The sequence below is a fragment of the Rhipicephalus sanguineus genome, chromosome 4, assembly GCF_013339695.2.
Source record: "Rhipicephalus sanguineus isolate Rsan-2018 chromosome 4, BIME_Rsan_1.4, whole genome shotgun sequence".
In the NCBI taxonomy this organism is placed as follows: Eukaryota; Metazoa; Arthropoda; class Arachnida; order Ixodida; family Ixodidae; genus Rhipicephalus; species Rhipicephalus sanguineus.
In genome coordinates this window covers 27453751-27479858 of record NC_051179.1, presented here as the reverse complement: position 1 = coordinate 27479858, position 26108 = coordinate 27453751, and the positions used below count along the sequence as shown (strand labels likewise).

General features: G+C 44.3%; 1 protein-coding gene across 1 annotated transcript in view; it reads right to left on the bottom strand.

The window, feature by feature from the left end:
* Positions 1-21249, bottom strand: part of LOC119389673 (NADPH--cytochrome P450 reductase) — a 34758-nt gene extending 13509 nt beyond the window's left edge. The window contains exons 1-9 of the mRNA XM_037657034.2: positions 21075-21249; positions 13531-13732; positions 11512-11566; positions 10538-10666; positions 8169-8318; positions 4344-4468; positions 2500-2688; positions 1399-1512; positions 522-640 (exon numbers count right to left, since the gene is read on the bottom strand). Coding sequence (XP_037512962.1) covers positions 522-640; positions 1399-1512; positions 2500-2688; positions 4344-4468; positions 8169-8318; positions 10538-10666; positions 11512-11566; positions 13531-13730 — 1081 coding nt within the window. The 5' untranslated portion in view covers positions 13731-13732; positions 21075-21249. The remainder of the gene's footprint in view (positions 1-521; positions 641-1398; positions 1513-2499; positions 2689-4343; positions 4469-8168; positions 8319-10537; positions 10667-11511; positions 11567-13530; positions 13733-21074) is intronic.
* Positions 21250-26108: the final 4859 nt, after the last annotated feature.

Genomic DNA, 26108 nt, shown 5'->3' with positions numbered 1-26108 from the left:
TTAAGTGTAGTGAGCAGTTTCAATGCAGCGAGCTGGGAATATATCAACAAGAATATATCAACAATTTTCTGCCGTACACCACAATGAGACCATGATTACCTTCCACAATGCCTGCAAGAAAAAGTTGACCACTGGCCACAACCAAAAAACAGAAAAATATGCCATAGAGAAACAAAAACAAGAGTGCTTATCTTCTGTCGGGCCGACACCTATTGTACAAGAAACTACACTATCACAAATAAAAACTACAACTTCAGGAAAAGCTCCACAACGATTACTGAATTCACATACTAAATGCCTAAACGGAAATGGGTTTTAAGCCAACTCAGGCCACCACACTGCAGGACTCGTCTGTATTGTGCAGATATTTTGCATGCCACCTTTGCGCTGATAAACAATCAGCGCAAAGAACTTGGAAAGTTTGCTTTTCAAAGCAGCCTTCATAAGGAGTAAGGTAAGCGTGAAAAATAAGACAGCACTTAAGCAAGCTGTTTACGTCGCAATATTCTCGGCTTACGTACCGTCAAGGTTCTTGAGTGTGATGATGGTGTCCAAATCCACCTTGAGCATTTGTCCCAACTTTTCAACTATGGCGATGTCGTTCATCGGGTAGACGGCCACGTGGTCACCAGCATCGTACCTTCAGAAAAACTCATGTGCATCACAAGCTTGAAACAAAGTGAATTTCTGCGCGACTTCCCTCTGATAACGCACAAGACAAACTTCACCTTCAACATCAGGGTATTATTTTAACATCCCCTCAACATCGACATCAAATCAATTAGTGCCACTTGAAGAAGCAGGGATGCCTAGCAAGTCCAATATTACAGTAAAACTGTAATATTGGATCATTGCCCAGCCATATGCAAAGCACCGTTCATTCTACAAAATGCGAAGCAAAGAAGCATCATTAAAGTGACGCTATAGTACAGATCGACAGAATAGGTAGGTATGCACTGACATTAATTTTTTGTACGCTATGTGCTCACTCATGCACATTTACTCAATGATGTTTATACTACAGCCACTTCCATTCACACTTAACAGCACGCACATTCATGCTCATATTAGTATTCTCTGCCCCTCACTGGTACTCCCTCTCAGATTCTCACCTCCACTCACATTCGTTCATACCTCTGGCCATTTAATCCCTTGAGCACTCGCTTACATTCATGCTCGCACTCACAATTTTCACGCTTAATTACACTGTACTGCACATCAGGTGGAATAAGCAAACAGAAAGCATGCCAAGTGTACCGATGCACGAGTGTGCCTATGAACACTTTAAAGCCACCTAGGAATGGATTACAGCACATTGCAAATGCGATGACAGGAATGTCATTCATGAGGAATTTCAAGGCTGACACGTAGCAACAGATGCTGTGGGGGAGGCCTCACCTCATTTTGGAGCCAGCGATGCTAATCTCAATGTGCATGCATGAGCGAGAGCCCTTGTACAGTTCCTTGTGCACTCGGACAGGCGCCAGGAATGGGTTCTTCGCATCAAAGGGCCTGCAAAGTGATGAGAAGTGAGAGAGACGGTACTTAGTTAAGTTGAAACAATCAAGCAAAACAGCCCCACTCAATGGTGCTAACGAAAAACTCCAACTCAATTACCATGTGGTGCTCTGGAACAATAATGAGTGACCTTTTAAGTAAGAGCACTCCCAATTTTTTGTCATGAAGCTGTGCACAAACAAAGGCTGCTCCATGTCTAAGCTAGCAGAAGACGTACGCAGAAGCAATAAGGGAGTTCTATATGTGACACCGCCTTGCTCGTTAAACTCCCTGTTCCAACGGTTCCAGTGGCTACCGATATTTTCAGCAAAATGACAATAACTCAGGGACAAGTCGAGCACAATGCAAGCCCCTATTATACTGTGCAACTTGCTTAGAAAAGCTTCACACAGTTAAAGATGCATTTTTCAAGAAACTGGAGCTTAAAGCAAGTTCCTCTGATCTCTTAGCCGTACTGGTGACCTATTCACAGTAATGTACACCGCAGTTCACGTTACAATGACAGCCAAAAATGTATAAGTGTAATGCATCACATGCTATAGTACCAGTTCACACAGAAAAAGTTTCTGCGGCCTTTTTCTCTTTCTGTAAACAGTACGGCAAGTTCTAGAATAAAATCACATTGTAAAAACGTCATTTAGTTACAGGTTAATATGTACTAATGCAATTGACCTTCGTGCAACTGGTTAACAATTTACAAATGAAAAATGGAATGTGTTATGTCAGTGAAGATGGCAATGCATTTTCCAGTGGCATAATTCTTTCCAACATTCATGTCACATTCTTGCTCACAAAGCATTCACCAGCACACAAACGCTGTTTGAATGCGAAAGTGACCATCAAAGTCCATTCACTGGAGCTGAGTAATTGCACGTAAAACCAATACGAGCACACCACATTAACGTGGAAAAGGCTACAGCAGCTTTCCACAGGTAGCCTACATAAAAAACATGAATTCAAGAAATGAGCAGTGCTACTTGCATTTTCTGGGTGGCGTACGAGTTGAGGCGCGAGATCTCTCCGTGGAAGACCTTTTCAGTGGGAAGGTCTGTGTGCACGATGAGCTGATACTGGCGCAGGTTGATGTCCTCGCCGGAGATCTCCAGATGGAAGTTCTCGCAGACGGCGTTCCAGAAGCGCTCCTTCCAGGTCACAAAGTCTTCCTCAATGCTGCAGAGTGATCAGTGATTTAAGTCAGTAGTCAGCATATGCGAGAATCTAGTTACTAGTTTCCATGGAAAATGCAGTTCAAGAGAGTTCTATATATATAGTAGGGGTGTGCGAATATTCGAAATTTCGAATATTTTTCGAATAGTGTTTGCTATTCGATTCGATTCGCACTGAAATTTTACTATTCGAACTATTCGAACTTCCCAAAAACAAATACAGTCAACGTCCGATTGACAGTGACCCCTACAGATTTTCAATATGCTTCACCTCATCACACCCCCGTGTTACGGCAAAGCTGCCTTTCAAGCTCCGTTACGGTCTAACTTGGCCAAGACGCAGTCAGCGTCAGGTTCGAAGTGACCCCTACAGATTTTCAATGCGCTTCACCTCATTACACTCTCGTATTGCGGCAAAGCTGCGTTTCAAGCTCCGTTACGGTGAAACTTAGCCAAGACGCAGTCAACGTCCGATTCAAAGTGGTGCCTAGATTTTTCAATATGCTTCACCTCATCACACCTATGCATTGCGGCAAAGCTGCCTTTCAAGCTCCGCTATGGTCGCAAACGCTGGTTCCAGCATGGAGATGAAAGATGTGGCACAGGTGGGGGCTCAATTAGTGATGTTTTGGACCTGAAATTTGGGTTGGAAGTTCGAAAAATCGGACGCCGAAGCTTTTTAGCATCCGAAATTTCAAATGTTCTTATATATATCGACGTCTACAGGGCAGCTTTGGAACTCCACACTTGAAGGGAGCACACCCTTGTCCGCCACATCAGTGGAACTTCCACAGAAGTTGAAAGAGGAGGAGTGGCTGAGGAAATGTCATATTTGCCTATCACGTGTAAAGTGTTGTCAGCAACACTTTGGTTGCACCAAATCATGTACAATAAATACGATTTGGCCTCTACATTGCCTCATTCTTGATAAGACAACTATGAAACACCACCCCGTGCCAGCACTTCATCAACCTAGCAAAAAGAAACACTTTCATGTTGCTATCTCATAAGAACATACTTAGGGATTCTCTGCAACTTTTTTCTGTAATTTCACTTCGAAGTATTCGAAAAATGTTTGAGAAATATTCGAAAATTATTCGAAAAATATTCGATTCGATTCGCACTGAACCTTTATTATTCGAATTCGCTTCGCACCCAAAATTTTGCTATTCGCACAGCTCTAATATATAGAATTCAAAAAATAGTTACATATATATTACACACACACACAGAACCCCAAATACGCACTCCTTTTCGATCTACCTCGCACTGATGATCCGTATAAAGTGGACCTTCCCTTTTCACACAGTGTTGTTTCACGACTCCTTTATTCCCAGAACATGAACAGAGTGGCACCACCTGCATTTCTCCATTGCCACAATCAATAATATATAATAATTATATATTTACATATACATTACATATAATAATATTAGTGCCAATAATATAATTAGCCATTGACGACTTATTCCTTCCTGTTTAAACCATACTTAACCGTTTTATCTTGTATTTCTTATTATTGTTTTCTGCATTGTATTATTGCATGCTCTTTTCACACGTTACCACTCCCTTCTGCGATGCCCTCATGCTGTGAAGGTATTGAAATTAATTAATTAATCAATTAGTAGGTAAGTAAATAAATATTATAAGAAAACTCACTTTGCATCATCGTCTCCAAGGCCCAGTTCAAAGACACGAGTGGCCCCCAGTTCCTCCATGCGCTTGTCAACGTACTTCCCCATCGCGTTGAAGTGCTCGTACGTTTTGTTTCCCAACGCAAACACCTGTGAACAAAAGAGTGTCACTAATGCTGCGACAGCACGCCACACTGTGTACGAGCGTTTAGAACAAATGCAAACAACTGAAATGGTTACTGGTAATTAATACATGTGAAGAAGCTGCTCAATGAAAAGAATGAAATTCGCAGGTGTTACTAAACAGTCTTTTCTAAACTTTTCCTCCCCACCCAACACATTCAGGAAATTAGTAAGGGTCCTAACAGCTGCCATTTTGGTAATGTACATTTTTATATGTATGAAACATAGTAGAGTTAAGCATTCTCTACAAACTACTTATATCTTTTAGAAGTTCCATGGTATTAGGAAAAATGTATATAACAGCTTTAAAGTCCAGCAGGTTTAAATCAAATTGGCTCAGTGGTTTTCGTAATGAGTGAGCATTTTTTCTTTCATGTAACTTTAATGGGAATGAATAGGAACTAGAATTTTGTTGAAGTTCAGGATGCAATGCACAAGGTCAGTTTGGAGCTAGAATTTATAAGCTCAACTTAATGCCCACACACAAGCTTACACTGTCCTGTTCACAGCAACTGCCAGTTGAGTGCCCACAGAACCAAACTGTGTTTCAAACATGCAGTTGTCAGTAGTCTTCACATGTGTGGTCTGTGGAAACGAGCACTTAAAAAATGAGAATCTTGCAACAGCATTTGTCCTGCCACCGCTGCCGGCTAAGCCTAACCAACACCACCTTGTAAGTGACCAAAGTTGTGGTTTGGTGCCTAGATGACAATTCATTTAATCCTATGTAGCAGGTGGTGATGCTGTAAGGATACGCAATTACTCAATCACTTCCGAAAAATTGATCACCACTTTTATTCGTGTTCCCATACTTCCTTAGTGGCGCACATTAGGCAACAAACACGTGCCACATTTTGTAGAAAGTTTTATAGCTAGTTTATGTATTTTCTAGTTGTTTCCGTAAAACTCGAAACTCCTACCTGGGTGAAAATATACCTATAGCTCCAGTACAGTTCAAATTAACAATGTTTTACTGCAGCAGCTTCCTGTGTAGCTTCTTGTACTAAGCACTATTTCTGTGCTACAGATGTAAGGACGTAGAAAAAAAATGTATAAAGAAAGGACAAAAAACATGTCCCGTCCTAACACCTGTTATGCTCCCCGGAAAGGGAACACATTAAAAAAACGACAATTCCTGTGTCATTGGCACACACAAGCTGTCTCCGTCTCGCATTTAGACGCCAACTTCCTGTAAAGCCAGCAGATGTTTTCTTAAAACTCGCATAAACAAAGAAAATGCAGTTTCACCCAAAGGCAAAGCCTGGACAGCAATCGCAGTGTGGTGGACAGCTAAACAAAATAAGGGCCATAGTTTTAACTAAGTCTAATCTTAATTAAACTAATGAGCACGTGTAATGCATGCACAGGCAAACAAGAACAGGTCTCATTCTATAGGCTTCCCAAGCAATGCTTAGCGGCGCTGCTGCTCTTGACAGGCAGCGCCATCTCTGGCAGAAAAAGAGAAACTGGGGCGTGATCAGCGAGCGTTTTCCCTTCTCTCTACCGCGTTGCCGCTCGCTTCCGTGCACGTGCAGAGCTCTCGCGGTGCACTTGCGGCGTCTCACAATGTACCGCGTGCAATGCGGCTTCAAATGGATCTTCAAGCTTGACTGGCGCTTCCGAAAAGCGAACTTGAAAAGGAGAAAGGCTCGTCAATCACCTTAACGGTGAAGAGCAGACGATCGACGACAACGACGCCCGACTCAAAGCGAAATGCATTTCCCAAGTCGCGATTACACCGTGTAGGACGTATACCTCGAGGTAAGTCTCATTCTGTCATGTTAAAGATGAATAATGGTCCACATGCACTCCGAAATGAAGCCGTACACGCTATCGATGTTCTGCGGTGTGGACTACGAATCATATGATTGTTGTTTTGATATGGCATGCTTAACAGTAGCAGCCGTGTACTTTCGTGAACAAACGTTTGCGGCGTGCGAAAAAAAGAAATTACACAACCATGGCCCTGTTTCCTGAGAAGGTTAGAGTCAAGTCCTCCGTGCCGCTGGAGAATCACCCGCCGATTAAGACGCAAGGCAGCTAGCTGAGCTTTAACCACTGTGAAGCAAGATGAACTGCTCGCCTCGTTTTTTCGGCTCTCGCGTCATGCTTGCAGTCTCTTTTTATGATATCGACTTAACAGGCGTATAAAACCTGCTGCGCGAACGCGGCTAGAAAATCGCACAAAGTCAGAAGGTGGTTACTTCAAGGTTGCAATTGCAAAGCATGTATTAAGTGCCAGTTGTATTTAGCGGCTTAAATATATATCACACTAATAAAGTGACAAAAACAAAGCAAACCTGCAGAACGATGTCAAAGCTTGCTGAAAATGCACGGACGTCCGTTCCGGCGTGATAAAGCAGCCTTCTCGACGCGTGCATTGCAGGCGCCGAACTTCTGACAATGTGCCGAGTTCAGTTGAATTCAACCAACCGCGCAACACTAACGGTATAGCGCGAGTGTGAACGTTCAACAACGACGGGTAGGTCTCACTAACACGGGGAATCAAAACACAAAGTTGCTTCACCTACAACCGTAACTGGACTTTCACAATGCGAGAAGACAGCGTGTAATCATTACTGTAGTCGCTGCGTGCATGCGCCGCGTTACTTACCGATTCAGGTAGTCGAAGCGAACGAAAGCGATGAACTCAGACAACCAAATAGAAGGCGAGACAGCGCTGTCAGCTATCCACGCTTGCCGCCTGTATTTCTCGTGCGACACGACCGGGAAACAATACAGTTTCACACGTAAATCGCGTGCCTTGGTGTTGTCTGCACTGTTGTGGATGGCCACTAAACCGCAATACTTCGGACCACGCTTGCGCTTCCGCGGGGTCGCTTCTGCCATCGTGGAAATGCGCAGCTTCGCACAGCAAGCCTCTCGGTTCAACGTACCCAGCTGACGGCCCCACAGTTACCCGCACCGAGAGAAGAACGCGTGCGCACGTGCGCTACCGCTACCGTGAAAGGGGCTGAGTCGGCCGCGCCGAAGGTTCAGAGCTTTCCGACAGAGCCACAGCGCGGCTGGCGCGGTGCTGTCGTCGCGCCGCAAACTTGAGCTTGGGTTCCCTATAATGAGGACACTTGCTGTCACAACGGTGGTGCAGTGAACAGCACAGATGCGGATTCGCAAACACACTGCGTTACTTACAGCTTCCAACACTTCTCTAAAACATTGAGATAAACGAACTCCAACACTAGAGGCACAGGAAGATAGCACAAATGAATCCACCAGCCATCTTAGCTCACCCAGCATACGTCCCATATGCAGGTTATTTACAAGACGTACCACGCACGTCACCTATGTGCTCAGCTGCACGAAGAGCTAGCACAGCCACCACAGCCTGACTAGCCGACAAGCTAGAGGAGATGTACACTTACCTAGAATTTCACACTATACAGACACACATCATGTAGCAAGCTAAACAAGCTAACCCTCCATATTTGGCTTTTTTTATTAGGTACCTCAACGGCTGTCTTAGTGTAACAAAACATGCTCATACAAAAGATTCCAGCAAAAAAGATGTTTTCGGTGCTACCCAGCGCTTCCTTTTTCATATATGCTTAGCCATCAACTTTGTACTCATTGTAGAGCAACTGCATCAGCCGATCGACAGTAATCGGTGGCACGGCAGCACAAGGTAGCCAAGCATTGCACTACTCACGGCGTAATTGACTCCAGGCAGGTCAACGCTGCCGTCCTGAAGCCACTGGTAAAAGTCTTGCGCATTGTCTGTGGGGTCTCCCTCACCGTATGTCGCCATACAAAAGATGGCCATTGAGTTGGTGATCTCTGGCAGCTTGGTCAGGTCCTCCTGCACACAGATGTACGCATTGCGTCAAAACAAGTGTGTTCCTCATCATACATGTCATATTGCTTCAATGCTTCATTGCTAAATCCGAACATTACATCTTTATATATTCACAAGAGAAGCGCCCAATGCTACATTGCTCAATGCAAACATACATTGTTTACATATTCACAACCATGTTACAAGAAAAGCATAGGCTTGGATTCGTTCCTCCATCTGACAGCGGGAACACCGAGGCAAGATGCTAAATCCTTTTTAGAAGCAATTCTCTCTCATTCGTAGTGTTGTTGCACACATCTGAGGAACAGGGCCACCTATGCTAACTTACTCAAAGAAAAGCATGGATGCTGCTGAAAGTGTACTGCTTAGCACGTAAGCATACTCATGGGTTCAGTTTAATGCCTCTAAGCGTGAATTATGACGAACTTTCTGCAAATGCGTCAAATTCACACGGCACGGCACTCGATATTACATTCCAAGAAAGAAAATGAAGTAATATGTTGTTTCGTGCGAGTTTCAGGAGAAGTAATATCGATCAACAGCCTCAATTTCCTGAGAGCACGAAACCCGACCTTACAGAGAACAAAACGCGATGGATTAGACTCCTTGGCCAGTGCGACCTTGTGACTAGTACTGAACACTCTGGTTAGTAATCATCCTGTCTGTAGTAACACCCCGATACTTAAGATGATGGCATTGCCACCAGCATTGGGCAATGACCTCAATGCCACGTGACGTCCGTGGCAATCACCCTGACCCAGTGACACAAGGAGCTACGCAGACGGTGGGACCACTTGAGCCAGTTACCCCCATCAAAGTCAATCAAGGCAGGGGTAAAAAAAAAAAACAAGAAACCGCTGCCCCTAACACGAGCAGCTGCTTCTGCTAAGTGTCTTGGAGCCGGAGGTGGCGTCAGCAACACGCAATGTCAAAACGAACGAGCGTCATGAGGCCGCAGCTAGCATTTGTTTGCCCAACGTCACTCTCTGACGTCACGCGAAAGAGACAGACATGCGATGACACACTTAGCTGGACAAGTGCCCCCACATGCATGCCGCATCCTCTCACATATACAGCCTGCACCCATTACTGCAATCCTCTGAAAACAGAAAGCAGTGCTGGTAACCTAGCGAGAAGGTGAATAAATTTTGTGAATGTTTATATCACCTTAACAACTTTTCCTTTCTGGAATATTAGTGACATTTTTTCGTTTACAGAAGTGTGCAGTAAGTTATTCTGGTCACATTTGTCAATAGACCTAGGCAGAATTCAATGCCTAATTCCCTTTTTATCCCAAGTGGAACGCATGCATTTCAATTTGACACTGACGTGGCGCCATTATAAAGATACCGTATTTACTTGAATGTAACGCGAGTTTTTTTTTTTTCAAGATTCTTGCTACCTAAAGTCGACCCTCGCATTACATACGAATTTTCTTCCTGGACGCTATGAAAAGTCACCCCTCGCGTTACAATCGTGGTCGCATTACAATCAATAAATACGGTACGTATACCACACAGCATATTAGTGAGCCGTCTCGGTGGCATCATAGTGTGTTTTCTATGCACAACACAATCTTGAGATGTGATACTGTTTGAGAAAACTAGGGGCTGTTTTCCTTGGTTTTCTCCACTCTGACCATTAGTTCGCCACTGCGGAAAGTAGTTTAAAGCTGCAGTTTAAAAAATAATAACAAAGGCAGCTAGGAGCAATTAATACATAAAAAGAAAATGCTGGACAATTCATTGTTGGTGAATTTCACTAAACATTTTAGTGTTTGGTCAGTAACTTAGTGGCCTCATCTAAAAGATATGGAAGTTCATAGATGTAGAAATTATCCACATTCATAATCTGCAGAAATAATCAAATACTCAACATTTTTAAAGATAACTGAAAACCACAGCCAACCCAAAGCAAGGCCTCAGTAACAAATTTTTTTGTATGTACAACAATCCCAGCTACATTACTTTTGTGCACGAACGTAGCTTCGTGGCAAAGCGCAAGCCCACGTAATCGGCACCTGCAACTGTGGATTATGCACTGTAAGCTGTGCGCTGTCTAGTGTTGTGGATTTCTTTATTTACAGCTGTCAAAAAATTCAGGTGTTAGTTTATGAATGAAGCCCCCTTCTAGTTCGCAAGCACTCTGACCAGGGTACACTGAATGCACATAATTAAATGCACAACTTGTTCTAAGATAACGATGGTTACACTCAGTCTCACCATTTCGCACTCCTCCGGGTCTGCAACCATTGCTTTGAGACCGAATCTGTTGGCTTCTTTTGCGAGACGAGCAGCGAATTCTTCTGCTGTGCCCGTCTGTGATCCATAGAATATGACTATATTCCTACCCTGCACGGAAAGAAGGAAAACCACGAAGTCAGTCAAGGTACTCAGAAAATCAAAACGGAGCATGCCTCAACATTTTTTGTGAACTGGCGGCAACAGGGAATGCAGTAATAGCTTTTCTTCTCTTAATTCACGGCACCAAATCTTATTAGGTCTGTTGCATTCAAAGGAAATGTTAATACTGACCGAAATATAGTGTGCAGATTTTTTTCTTTTTTTATAACTATGTGAAAACAGATTAAGACAACTCTGAACCTACGTCACCTTGTGCAAACTGCACATATTGGACATGCAGTATTTAGTGGAAAAGAACTATGCCTTACACATTGCTCCGATATATACCAGTCCTTTGAGGGTAGCAGTTTTCCCAAATCCACGGGAGCAACATAATTACACAGTATGCTGTTAACTGCATAAATCAAATTTGTCCACTTTGGATGCTCTCACAGATGCAGTTTGCAAAAGCCGTGATATTCATTTTTAGTGCTAGTTGTAGTTACAAACTTTTACACTATGTGCTTAACTATCTTTCTAAACTTTCCAATTTGCAGCAATATGCAATGTCTAACATAAAGGAAATCGCATTAGCCCAGGTTCCACCGCTTAAATGGTGTGAATGTTTGCAAGGGTGCAACTGAAATTCAGATAGTGCATACATCAGCTGAAACGGTCGGCAGCTAATCAAGAGTAAAATGATTTCACATCTTTTATTTTTTCCAGGTTTAGAATAAACAGTTAAATACTGCACCAAAAGAAGCTACTAAAACAAGACCAAAAATTACCGTACACAGATTAAGAAGAACTAACCTACTATATGATATGCCTTATTTTCAGTAAATGAAACTTACCGTTGATTTCATCTTCCCAATAAAGCTGGTGTTGTCAGCCTTCTGTATACTTGTTCTGGAAGAGACAGAAAAGTTCAATGTACAGGGACATTGAAAAAGAGTACAGGAGGCCTTCCTGTATCTTTATACAAACTGTATCCTGGAGAAAAGACTTTCTGAACTTTAATGTTTCATTATGCCCTATTGCTAATATACATTAATGCTCACAAGGACATTTTAGATTGGCGCACATTTTAGGTTGGCACCTACTATAACTACAGCTGCTTCTTAGATAATAATAATATCTGGGGTTTAACATCCCAAAACCACGATATGATTATGAGAGACGCCGTAGTGGAGGGCTCCGGAAATTTCGACCACCCGGGGTTCTTTAACATGCACCTAAATCTAAGTACATGGGTCCCGGACATTTTCGCCTCTATCGAAAATGCAGCCACCGCGGCCGGGATTCGATCCCGCGACCTTCGGGTCAGCAGCCGAGCGCCATAACCACTAGACCACCGTGGCGGGGCTGTTTCTTAGACCTACACACTCACAATTCAAGACTAAGCAATTCAGCTGCTATGACTTGCTATGGGGAAAATTAAGAGAGTTAAAAAAAACTGCAGGGGTTCATGTCTGAAAATATGAGTGCTTAGACAAATTTAATGAGCACAGATAAAGGAGCAGCATAGTAACACAATGCCTCATAATCAAACAAAAGCACGGGACAGCAAGCTAATGCAAGGACACACGGTGGAAGCAAGAACAGTACGTCTACGCTAATGCTCATTGTTACAATGTAAAACTAACTCGACCTAAGTGACAAGCATATATTAAACGTCAATGCTTCCTTTATTACTTGGACATTTTGGTGGGAAGGCTGGAATATTACTGCTAATGTTATTACGGATTAGCAACAATGACTTAACGCTATTGACTGCACAAAAAAATAAATAACAAGACGGCCTATACATGAACATAAATTGGTGATCAGGTTTCAATACTGATTAAAATGATTAAACAATCTTTTAGTTTGCCCTCTGCAACAAGTTCTTGTACCTTCCTAGCGGCATAATGCAAGACGTACACTTAGTGATTTTAATCATAATCACATGACAAGGAAGAGAATCACACAAGTGGAAACCGAAAGTGGATGATATGACCACACATTGCAACATTCACATTTTCCTTGGAAATGAGTGAGAGTATAAAAAGCACCTCTCTGCCAAAACATTGTCCCCTTGACACTTGGAACTGAGGCTTCTCTACCTCATGCAGTGTTTCCTCATACAAGTCATAAAAATTCATCATTCAATGACCTCGCAATAAAAGAAAGGAAGTAGTCATACTAAGGCCCGTTTTCTACCCACACTAAAGATTTAAGGGACTCTTGTGCTGCCTGCATTTAGGCCAGCTTCATTCACGAACACAAAGTTTCCATTCAGCAAGTACAATCGAGGCTCCCGAGTCCACCTGCCAGGTGTGACAAAATTACCACAAGGCAAACGTCCCAGAGAGGTAAACAAGGTCACAAGTGTTACCATAAACATGTCACTTTTGGTTTCCTAAACAGGACACAGATCTCCCAAGCACAATATCACTTCCGCGGGCTGCCGCAAGATTGTGCTACTTGTGCGTATTCTTCAAACATCACAGTGTATTTAATGGAAATGTGAAGCTTATATCAAAGGTAAACATGAGCCTACTGTAACAGCGCGGGCAATTCCAATCCCAGCATATTGGCTCAATAAAATGTTTCAGTGTGCTGCAATTCATGCCAAGGTCATGTAAAAGACTGCATGTTCCGTTTAACGTGTCGTTTCCATCAAGCTGCATTCTTTTTTCTCGAACAGTTTCAGTACCCAAAACAACTATTCTTGCTAGCTCTTTGTCATCCATCTGCTCGCATTTGAAATGCCGAATTTTGCCCAGAGGCTGCTATATTTTTATGCTATCTGGAATTAAGTTTTTTTTTTTTCAGTCCAAAAATTTTGTCGCAGTTCGGCTTTAATTAAGCAGCTGTGGCAAAGGACTCACTCAATGGAAAACGTTTTGATCGCGGCCGGATCGAAGGTGGGGGCCTTCTTGCGCCTCAGGAAGAGCCAGTAGATGGCAAAGCCCAGCAATGCCAGAAGGATGAGCACGTCCAACAGGCCAAACAGGGGGGCCTCCTCATCCTGACTTCCCAGCGGGCTGCTGTCGACACTCAGCGGCACATCCTGGCTTGTCCCTTCCATGGCTGCACACATGCAGAAAAAATGAATTCCGTCATTTCATGCGCAAAAACCACAATCTGATTATCACGTGTGCCATAACGGCGGACTCTGAATTAAGTTTGACCACCCGGGGTTATGAAAGGGTTAATTGACAACCACCCGTTTGTAGCACGAAGCCACAAGGAAACCCATATAGATTTCTCAGAAAGGAAAGCTTCTAGTTGAAAAAAATTCGTCTTTGACCGGATCATCCTGGTCCCCGAACCAGGACAATCCCCAGACCAGGACGATCCCTGGACAAAGACAAATTTTCTTTAACTAGAAGCTTTCCTTTCCGAGAAATACAGATTTCCTTGTGGCTTTGTGCTACAAGCAGGTGATTGTCAATTATTCCTTTCATAACCCTTCCTCCACCTCGCAGGATTTCGCAGAACTCATTTACAACCACCACCTGGGTTTCTTCAACAAGCACCTAAACCTAAGTTCACGAGTGTTTTTGTGCTTATCACCCATCAAAATGCAGCTGTCGTGGACAGGAACCAAACCCGTGACCTTACACTCAGCAGTGCAGAGCCATAGCCACTAAGCGAGCATGGCCTATAGCAACAAAACACACTGTAACACTTCAGCAACATGGCTGTGCACATATATGTTCTCCTTAGGGGACTTGCAAAGGTTATGAAGGTCACGCTGCTCACAATGAAATACCTAATTTTACCAAAATGCCTAATTTCTACCAAAAACTACTGTGTTGATCCAAACCTTCAGGCTTTCTTTATGAAAGAAGCATTTAAAAGGAATACTAATGCGTATCATAACTGTTGGGGTTTAACGTCCCGAAACCACAATATGATTATGAGAGATGCCGTAGTGGAGGGCTCCGGAAATTTCAACCACCTGGGGTACAAATGCATATCAATATTGTCTCTGGTGCTCTGGTATATAATGATTATTGATTAATACCATATATATGGTTTAATCTGAACCTAAATCTAAGCACACAAGCGCTTCTGTATTTTGCCTCCGTCAAAATGGAAGATGTCTCAGCTGAGATGAGACCTGCAACTTTGAGCTCAGTAGCGCAACTGCCGTAGCCACTAAGCTACCATGGTACGGTTTAGACAGAAAAAAAAACAACCCCAAACAACACCAACAAATACCTTACAAGAAACATGGCCAACGGATGGATAGCGCTGCCTGTTGTGTAACTTTCTATCAAAAGGCACGTCATGTAAACATCCTTCATGTTTGCACACCGTTTCACTCTAGGCTAACTACGCCATTCCTTCCACCAGATATGTAGTGCTCAAGACTTTCTGCATAACCAGATAACGCACTAACAAAGAAATTGGTGCACTTATATGTGACGCAGTCTTTAGCTGCGACTTAATCTCTTAAAAAGAAGAACACTCACTTTTTCGAGTGAAAACGACCGTGAAAACATGGCCAAGTGTCCTCAAGCCCGCTTTCGGGCCACAATTATGACCGCGACAGTGACCTTGACTACTGCCTAGAGCTTACCCAGACCAGCTGTAGCAACTCGCAAAACAGCTTCCAAGTTTCATCATAATGCAAACAAGGCATGACGTCCACAAACGCCGCATTCAAACAATACGAGGAAACCTGCCAGAACCAAGGAAAGGATGCACGAGTGGTGGCACGTTGGCCGGGTGCTTCTTAAAAAAAAACCTCAGAACTTCATGTCGAATGTCTCATATGCAGCGATTTATTTACAGCAGCCAAGAAATGCAAAAACCCTTAGAATGGTCCAACAGAATAGAAAAAATTCCAGACCCTGTCAAAGTTTTCCTTGCCACTTGCAGTCAGGTCAGCAAAAGGAAGTGAAACACACGGAACAAGGGTCGACTAAGAATATGCGCTCTTCTGTGCCACAGCCTTTCCTTCTGGATGTAAACAACTCCAACTGTTCCGAAGCTTGAGCAATCCAGCCTTCCCACTGTTTGTCGAGCGAGGACAGGCTACAGTGGTACGACTCGGCACTGTTACACTGTAGGACAGTCGTGCTGTGCTGATGTACGATACGCAAGCACTGCACTGCACAGCTTGATGTTTGAGGATAAACAGGGTATTAGCCAGAATCAAACCAAGGGCTAACCTTTACAAGCATCTTGAATAGCAAGGCGGCACTAGCATAAAAGGTGCTAGAATGTGAGCTGTAAGTACGCGACAAACACTTGAGCAAGGCTTCGAAATATTTTGTCATTGTATTGTTGCAAGTATGTGCAGTCCTACAGATCTAATTTGAAGTTTCTTCAGAAAAGCTGCAGACCGGAAGTGCGTAGCAATGAAAACTGGCTGAAGCAAGCAAATATTCGGGCTAGTAGGTCTCGCATGATAGGCAAGTCGCAGCGCATCACAAAAATAGGGCACCGCATGTCTTGTTTCTGTGCTCACCTCTTATCTAACATGGTACGAGTTGCATATTACAAAAATGGGGAGATAACTAGCTATGGCTTTTTAAGGCACTGCAGGCTCTCCAGTTGTATTCAACAGAGAAATTTTGCAGCCAAGTTCAGTCTGAAGCTAACTTTGATTTTAAACAATTCGTTACGAAGACAGTAGCTAGACATAAAACCTCAACAACCACTTAAACTACAACGGGAAAGCTACCAATACAACACTTTGATTTGCTGATTGAGCTCATAGTTGTTTTTGCTAATGAATATTCACTTCTGAGTGAAAAGCTAAACTTGTGACAGCTGACTAAGACCTGCATGAAAAGTACTTCCAGTATACTTCTACACAGCCCACTACTTTTAAGAACAATGTTAAGACTAATTCATCAGATGAGCTGTGCACCTCAGAGACGCATGTTTGGTTTTTTCCGATCAACTTGGCACAATATTGTTATTCTATGTGATAAGACAAACAAAAAGACTCCCAAAGTCACTTAACATTTGTCTTTAGGTGCTCAGGAGAGTCCACTGTTAAAAAACCTCTGCATACGAGTTACACTTTATCGAAGGGCATTCTTTTTCTGCTGCTAAAAATTTGGCCGTCGCTGGCACACTCAAAAATGAAAGCGGAAGCCATCAAAGATCTTGAACTAAAAATTACTACACCAGCTTTACCAGTCACGCAATTTTTGATATCGGACAATATAGACAGGACGTGCAGAGTATCACGGAGCCTGACATTAAAAAAAAGTGCATATTTAGGTATGCAGCAGAGACTTGGCAAAAATATCAGACCCCCTGACTGCACCTTCTCTAACCACTAACTTAAGCAATTAACAACTGGCTGGAGATTTCTCAATGGAAAGGATACCGCTACACAACGGTAAGATAACCTGCCGGCAGCAAGTTATCTTTTCATCCACCTTACTTTCTTCACATTAACATCATAATTACTGAAATAACATCCCCTATACTTTCCTTGTCTTTCTTGTCAGTTAGTTCTAATTAATGTAGTGTCTAGCAAAGAAAAACGAGCCCTTAAAAATCACCCTTATTTCGTTCATAACACACGATGCAATACAAAGCAGCTAAGGTTTGAATTAACCAATGAGCTACAGAATAAAATTGTTTAATCAAGCGCGTCAATAGCTTAAAAAGCAGTGCCCAATGGCCCAGAACAGGTAAAAGTTAGAATCTACGCAAAACAGACTAGACTACTGAATGCAGCTCTTGCTTGTACAATTGAAAACAGGCCCCGTGTCCACACAACGATAAGTGACAGCCTCGCAGCTTCGAAGACTACTTGTGTGCCAGTTATCTGTGCTAGGTTCTTCCTTATCAGTGCGTCAAGACCAACGTCCACGATCTGGGTGACCACATGCAACGATAAAAACATGATAAGCGAAACAACAGTATGTCGCGAGCAGAGTACGGAGCACGTGTTATCCAGGTGCATTTGACCTCAAGCAATAAAGCAATTGCATAGAGTACAGCACACACACATCAGACAAATGTAACAGAAGGAAATCTTGCACTATAGTCATTCAACCACTGCAGGAACGATGGGTAGCATGTGGAACAGCCTACAATGTCCTGCCATTGAAGGTTATCAGAGGGCACTGTGTTCAGGAAGTCTTTGAAGTAATAGGTGATCATCTCAGATGAATAGCATGCAAAAGAAAAAGATTCATGCAAGGAGAATGACACTTTTAAAGATTACAGAATTAGGCCATGCTTAATCAAGGTGAGCTCATTATAAATGTTACCCTGCAACACAGAGTACTACACCTAGTTCTGCAGGCAGTTCAACTAACTGCGCAAGGCCGACGGACCTTCTTATTTTTATTTTTTAATTCTTTTGCATTTCTAACACATGTGGCGGAAACTAGCACAGTGCAGCGCAGATGCAGCTGTGTCACATCCGCTAGAAATGACATTCCTGGCAGGTGCAAGCAGTTAGTCTGCGCTTGCTTATTTTCCTGCAAGTTTCCAGAGAATTCTAGAAGCACGGCTAAGAAATTAATATCTACTTAGGCATATTTACTCCCTAGTGCTCACAGAATTTTCACTCACTGTGGAACTTTTGTTACTGTCTTTCCTCAACACTATGTACACGAGCAAAAGATTCCAGCGAGGACCATTAAGGCAAATAAGATTAAAGGGAATGGGGGCTACCTTTATCTGCTACATCTAATCATATTCAAAATAAAAAGTAATACCCTATGATGCAGTCTTCCCAGTGAGAGCACTCGACGACCCCACAAAGCAGACTAATCCATAGGACAAGCCAAAAGTATAAACGAATGCACTGCAGTGAGGCAGGCAATTAGGCAGCAACAGCATGTGCAGGTACATTAAAGAGACAAGCTAAAGCAAGTAGCCTATCAAAAGCAGTGTAAGGGGGACTCGCATGACACGTACCTGTCACAGGTGTTACACAACTGCGAATGGCCGACTGTCCAACCAAAAGCAATTGTGCGGCCGATGATGCAGGCAAATACGCAAGTTCACTTAGCGTGGCGTTAACAGAACCGTTAACATGGCACTGAAGGAAGGCCATGTCCAGCAGCCCCAAGCAGCACAAAACCCAGTGAAACGGCTTCGCTTCCGCCTGTCGGGACGACCAACACAAAACTGAAGGAACGCGTCGGAATACGAGGACCTAAAGCGTGGAGTCGTCAGCCAGCTGTGCTTTCCGGATAACGGTCAGACACCCCTCTGGGTTCCCCCAAAGACTGCGGGCAACTTAAGGCATGCCGCTGCCGCCAGACCTTACGGCACCACAACACTGCACGATTAACGATGTGCCACACAGTGCTGCGGTTGCAAGGAAGAGTCTGAGACGAGGCTGTCGGAGAGACGTCACGGCATGCTTTGCTCTTCTCTCACCTGTCACTCTGATTCAACCTTCCCCTCGCAGACCGAAATGAGACAAGACACGACTGTGTTTCCAAGACACTCCCCGTTCCAGAGAAACCAAAAAAAGAATGAGTGACTGGGTGTACATGAGACAACGCATGCACTCTCCGTTTTCCTCGTGTCAAAATGCACAAGACAATGAAACAGGGAGGAGACGTAAATCTTTTCTCCCGCTTTTCATACAAGGTAGCTGCTAATGAAGAGCTTTTATGGAAAGATTTAAAAAGAACGAATGAGGCAGCGAGAGACTTTACGAAGCTTGTAAAAACCCTCGCATACACGAACGTAAAGAAAGGAATGACAGGGTACAACGTCCTGCCTTACCAGACGTCTTTTGCAAATCGTAGTAGACACCCCACTACCCTCGATCCTACAGCAACCAGCAATGACGTAGGTGAGATAAAAGCAAGCAGGAAACAAAGGAAACTATCAGACACGGCACGACCTTTTCGCGGTATAAAAAGAAGAAACACACACACGCACAAAACAAACAAAAAGAGCGCGCGCGCCGGCTGGTGTTTGCGGACCTCACTGATTGCCTTGAGATACAAGTGCCTGCAGCACTACCTTGCGAAACGTCCAGGGGCAAATTACCTTTTGTTCTTCCTTTCGTGTGTGACGTCAGGGCCACACGTGCAGAAAGTTAAGGAAAGAATGAAAACTACGTGAGACATACGTGCGTGCATAAGCCGGCGTCACGGGCAGGCGTCATGGCAACGCCGTAGTGGTACGCGCTATTTCCTCCTCTCCCGATAGTTCTAAACTCCGATCATAGTTTACGCGAAACTAGCTTGACCCGACTTCCTACACACGTCAAGTGATACCGATTCACTCGTTTCCGCTGCGCTACTAATGCGATTAACTGCGGCGCGGTTAATCTGCCTCGAACGAGCGACGCACGTATTAACCGGGATATCGGAATAGCCGCGTTGGGGCTGTTGCACATCACTCGAAGAAGAATAAGGAGCGACAGGAATTCAAAGAGGGAAAAAAAATCGCTGCTGTAAGAATGAGTAATGCGTCTACAAGGAAAAAATAAAGGTTGCCCGTCAACAGCTCGAGGTACGAAGCCATTTTTGTGCTTTTTTATTCGTTTAATGACCTCGCGTTGCGGTTAGACTCGTTACGTCACCTGCGGACGACACCGCTGATGGACAAGTTCTGGGCGCTTGAGCAATCAGTTTTATTTATCTTTCTTCAGGCGCCGAGATGCGACGGAGTTTAGTTTCCGATAGTCCGAAACGATCGCACAAGGCTGCGGACGACGCATTTTCTTCGTTTTGACGCAGACTCGAAACCACGGATTACCGAAGCACAGGTGGCAGCCGGTACTAAGAAGTGTAGCGGTTTTTCGAGTAGCTCATTTCGACTAGTGCGTAGTTATTTTCGCTTTCGCGCGGCCCACGCTGTGCGTACGCATACACGCACGCAATCCGTAGTGGTGCTTGCACGTCACGCTTACCTCTGGCGAAAAAAAAAAGTAAAGAGGGAGGAGGAGGAGCGAGCAAAAGAGAAAAGAAAAATAAGCGGGCCAAAAGATTGCAAGTGTTGGACGACGTGCCATTTCCGTCGACGGCATCAATGCGACGTTCTCGTAAAAAAACTGCTGCGCGTCTGGTCTGGCGGTGATGTGCTAGCGAAAGCGCTCGAAAAAAATCGAGGACAAACAGCGAAAAAAACGCACGGCCTTTCCCTAGAGGTAAAAAACGGTGGAATTGCAACATATTGACCTTGAAATATATTCCACGCACCCTCGATTCGCGATCATAATGGGGGCTCGGCGGGATTTCGTCGACTACGACGAGAAACGATCTGCGTGCAGTGTTCTCCGAGTAACGAACAGACGCGAACCAGAATAATAATTCGAAGAAGACTCGACGACACCGTCGAATACCTAAGTCCCCCCACTACCACTAGAGCACCCCCCTCTCACCCTCCGAGCACCACCGAGGCAAAAATATGCGGGTTAGGCCTACGAAACAGCGAATAAATGAGCGATCTCGGCCCGTTGGGGCTCGGTGGGACTTACCTTACGTCGTGGCAGAGTTGATTAGTCCTGTAGAAAGCCCAGCGTTTAACTTTCATTAATGAAGGCCCTTTCCGCACCGCCACGGCTCCGTCAGCTGTACGGCTGCAACATCACAGATATGATGAAGTAAAAGCAAAAATTTGTGGAGTCGACGCGAGCGCCACCACGTGCTTTTACCTCCTTTGCGGCTGCTTATTTGCGAACTCTTACCCTCGGTTTATATCCCAGAGCTCTTACGCATGTGTCAAATACGTGCAAAGAATTGAAACTGCGGACTTGCGTTCACGCTGTGAAACTGTAATTTTTTGTGAAACATTGTCGATTCTTGTGAAAGCAGGTGGCGCTAGCTGCCACACTAATTCGAGCGAAAAAGGTAGGCTTCGTAGTTCGCGAGAGGGGCGGCATAAAATGTCAGAAAAAAAATCTACAGCGCTATCAAAGTGTTTGAAAGTTAGGATCGAACCTCGCGCTTCTCTCGCACATCCGGAAAATCATTTATTACTGTGTGTCTTACTTCGCTTATCCCATTTCGAGGTCGCGCATGAATGGCATCGATGGATTGCTTGCTGCATAAAAGCTGGTAAGGATACTTGATGCAGTACGCGTAAGTACGCATTCTATTACTGCAAATCGGTGTCCAACTTCATACAGCTTCAAGTTTTGCGTGGCCTCCGAGAGTTCAATCATATTAATTTTCCAAAGTTGCGAATCTTAAAGGCTACGCTTTTGCAGCGTATTCTGAGCGCCAGAATACGCTGCAAAATTTGCCGATGACGTATGGTCTCTTTATCCTTTTCTGTAAACACACAGACATTCTTTGTAGACGTAAAGTGGCATCTATTCATACTTTATATAAACCAAACGTTTTTCTTTAAGGTTTTGTCTTTATTTTGTTACTTTCGCTACCAGCAGAAAACCTGGTCGTATGGTCACGTGCCGAAGCGTCTGCTTCTGCGGCCGTACGCGGTTCCGCTTTCTGCGTGTAGTACCAGCTGGTAGTACACACACGCGGAGCTCGGATATCTGGCATCCTTCGCTATTTTTTTAATCAGATCATATCTGTTTGCATCACAGGTCGTGTCTGTCAGTAATGGTTAGTCGGTTAGTCACGGGGAATGCAAAATGCCCTTCCGAAGGCGCTTTTCTCAGATGTGCGTGCGCGATCGCCACGAAAGCGCTAGCACAAGATAGCGTCGCAGAAGGTTTTGAGATCACGGCCTAGATGACCTTGCCTCCACGCTGCGTGTGAATACATTTCGTCAATCACTCTGCCTAATCGCAAGAACTAGGAAACGAGCTCCTCTCTTTACAGACTCGATAGCCGAAACATAGACAGAGATATGTATACGATTGCAGGTCGCCTGTCTGATAGTTGTCATGACGACAGACAGCTTTATCCTCGTCTCAAATATAAAAGCTTGTCGCCTGATTTTAAGCTACGTTAGCCTTCATGTCCATATCTCTTGTCCCCCCCCCCCTTCACTTTCCTTCAAATTTTCTTCCACCGAAGAAAGATACCAAATCAGCCTAGGCCTGTATACGGCACGCGTTGGCCTCGTATGCACAGGGAGCTGCGAAAAATGGCACGGTATATACGCTTGCTTTAAATGGTGGAATCTAAACACACACTAGCTACCCTAAACTTCTAGCCACCCTATACACGCACGTTAATACGACATCACATAATTGCTTTCACTTTTGCAATACCACTAGCGGCAAGTATGGCCGTACATCTATGAACGCCGCGAAGAGTGCTATATATTTTTATTTGTTCACGTAGCATTACTTCTGACTGCAGTGAGAAATGTATAGTGAAAAATTCTCATGTATACATCGATTGATCTTCTAGAGCATATATGTTATCAGTTAATCAAACCGGTTCACCGAGAAACGAAGGCTGGCTGAGAAGACGATATCCGAACGGGGCCCGATTACGCCATCGTGTTATATATATATATACGGTTGAAGGTGAAGCTCAAGCGTACTCAATTTTAAGTTTTTCTTCAATTTGTACATTTTTTAATCGTTTCAAAATTATATCAGAAACAGTGATAACCCTGATTACTAGGGTACACGGACACTGGCTTACTTAATGCGTTTTTCGCCTTCGATCCCGAACCCTCCATAAAAGAAAATGGAAAGCACCTTAATCTTGCGATTGATTGAGCTACACGCGTGCCTTCGTGCTTAAATGCCGAAATTAAGAAAAAGCTGGTTAATTACTGAATTTAGTTCACCAGGTTTTCTGGTCTATTCGATAAATATTACAACGTCGATCAGCCACATCGTACATTCGTCATACCGTGCAAGATTCCTGTATTTTTTATTACAACATATATCTTAGCACCCGCGCAGTGGAGCAGTGTCGTAGCCGGCGGGGGGGGGGGGGGGGGGTAACTCCCCCCCCCTTAAGTCGTCAATTTCGCATGTGTAGATATACACGCACACATACAACACACGCACGAACATATATAAGGGGCAGTTGACCCCCCCCCCCCCCCCCATCCACCCCTGAAAAAATTTCTGACTACGCCACTGCTGAGTGGAGATAGTCTTAAAACACTGACTTTCTTTTCGAAATCACGTACGCTGCACCGGCTGTTGGTGAGCGCATTTCGCACTTGGACGAGAAAAAAGAAATAATAATTCGTGCACAAGGAAACGAGGACAGTGCTGCTGGCTGCATGCGCTAGCAGCGATGTGGCGTCATGATCCCTGCCTTGTCCCCGTTCTCAATTACATTGCGCTGTTTTCTCGTTTGTACGTTGTTATCACTACACCCTGTTGCATCACAGCACACGAAAGTAGGCAAACTGCCTCGGCGGACACGTGTACACATCTCGTAATTAAACTTCTATGCAACGCGCGAATGGTCATTCGGATAGGCACGCCTTGCGCACGGGGAGGGGGGAGGCCTATATGACAAACTTTTGGACAACACACAAGGCTTTTGGGCAACGCGCAAATGGTCAATGATATAGGCATGCTCAGAGTACCTATTACCATAGCATAGCCTTGCGCACAGGGGCAAAAGTGTGTGCCCCCCCCCCCCCCCCCACATCCTTCGCCAACCATACAGGCTCGCTCAGAGTACCTATTGCCTTGCGCACGGGGGGAGGGAAGAAAGGGCACCCCCCCCCCCCTTATTATTATTCTTCGCGCTGCGTTCTGATCGTATGGTAGGAAGTTGGGCAGTGATATACATAGCACGCCCCTCCTCCCCTGCCTCCCTAATGGAGAAGCATGCGCCTATGGCCCATGCCAATTACCTATTGTTTCATAAAATGTGTTGAGTTGTGCACGCGTGTTTTATTCTTTTCCCTCTCTCTCTTTCTCCCTTGCCTTAAAGTTGATCGTATGGATTGAGCGGGGAAAAAAAATTGGAGGGCTTTACGTGCCAAAATCACGATATCATTATAATTAAGGCACGCCGATCTGGGATAATTAAATATAAGTACAGTTGCGCTTGCATTTCCCCCATGAAAATGCGGCCTTCGTGAATCTAAGCGGGTAACTTTTGCGCGCGCTATGGCGTCTTTTCAGCGAGCGTGAACGCCAGAACACTGGCGACAGCCAGGACGTGATAAATAAGGTTACACGCGTACGCCTAGACTATGTGTGTGTGTATGTATGTATGTATGTATGTATGTATGTATGTATGTATGTATGTATGTATGTATGTATGTATGTATGTATGTATGTATGTAACTTTCCACGTGGTGATATACACCCACACATACGCAAGCGTGAACATACATGAAGGTTGGTTGAACCCACCCCCTGAAAAAGTTTTCTGGCTAAGCCCCTGCCTGTCTTGATTTGGGGCGTCTTTTTTTTGTAATCATAATCGGTTACAACCTAATAAATGCAAGCTGCGCCCACAGCCCTCGCTGTCCCACCCAGAGAGAATTTACATAGATGCCTCATCCAATCGCATTTGCTTATTTCCGTGACGTCGAATACCTTACGCGGATTTCAGGTAGGTGATTCTCTCCCATACAGACCCACGTTAGTGTCGGTCGTTTTCAGTCGAAAACTTGAACTTCCAGCCAAATTTTAGCAAAAATTCCGACGTCTCTGCTCGGGGAAACGTAATATTTTAAACAAGGGACGACGAACTTTTAATTATTATTATGCGTAGTATTTATATTAGCAGCGAAAAAGCTTTAACGTTAGAACGGAAAGCACCTCGCACGACTTTCTTGCACAGATGAATGGCAGGCGCGCCGCTATGGGGGGGGGGGGGGGGGGGGGGGGGGGGGGGGGCGACAGATCTTGCATCTATTTTTAGGTTGTAATACCGACTATATATAGTTTGCTTTTCTATTCTTGAAAACTCGGCGCTCGCTCAACGTCGGGCATTTATGCTGAAGGCGAAACTAATTTTGCAGGCAAGTTCCCGCTGCGGTTCTTTTGGAACACCAATTCAAAAGGGACCCTAAAGAGTAACACGATTTTTGTCGTATGAGTAAATTACTCTTTCACGATACCAAAACACCACGCTTGCTGAGAGAAGACGCTTGATAAGCGAGAAAACGTGCAAAAAGAAAATGCGGTTGGCGACGCCCCCTTAATGTTCCCGCAACAAACGCCGTGACGTCACAGATTTTGATCGCATCTAGTCCTACGTAGTTCCTCAGGGGCGTAGCCAGAAATTTTTTTCGGGGGGGGGGGGTGTTCAACCGTACTTTATGTATGTTCGTGCGTGCGTTTGTATGTGTGCCTGTATATATACGCAAGCAAAACTGAAAATTTTCGGGGGGGTTTGAACCCCTCCACCCCCCCCCCCCTGGCTACGCCCCTGTAGTTTCTAATCGGTGAAAATGAAGTTAACATACCAAGTTTCATCAAATTTCGTTGAGCCAATGTGGCCAAAATACGAAAAAAAAAGGGAACACTTTGAAATGCGTGACGTCACCATATGAGCTTTCGGCGGTAAATTTAAAAGTGAGATTTCTGGCATAGGTTAACTTTTTATAAATAGATGAAAATCAATGGTGAAATTAACGGCACTGGGATTTTTAGAGTACAATT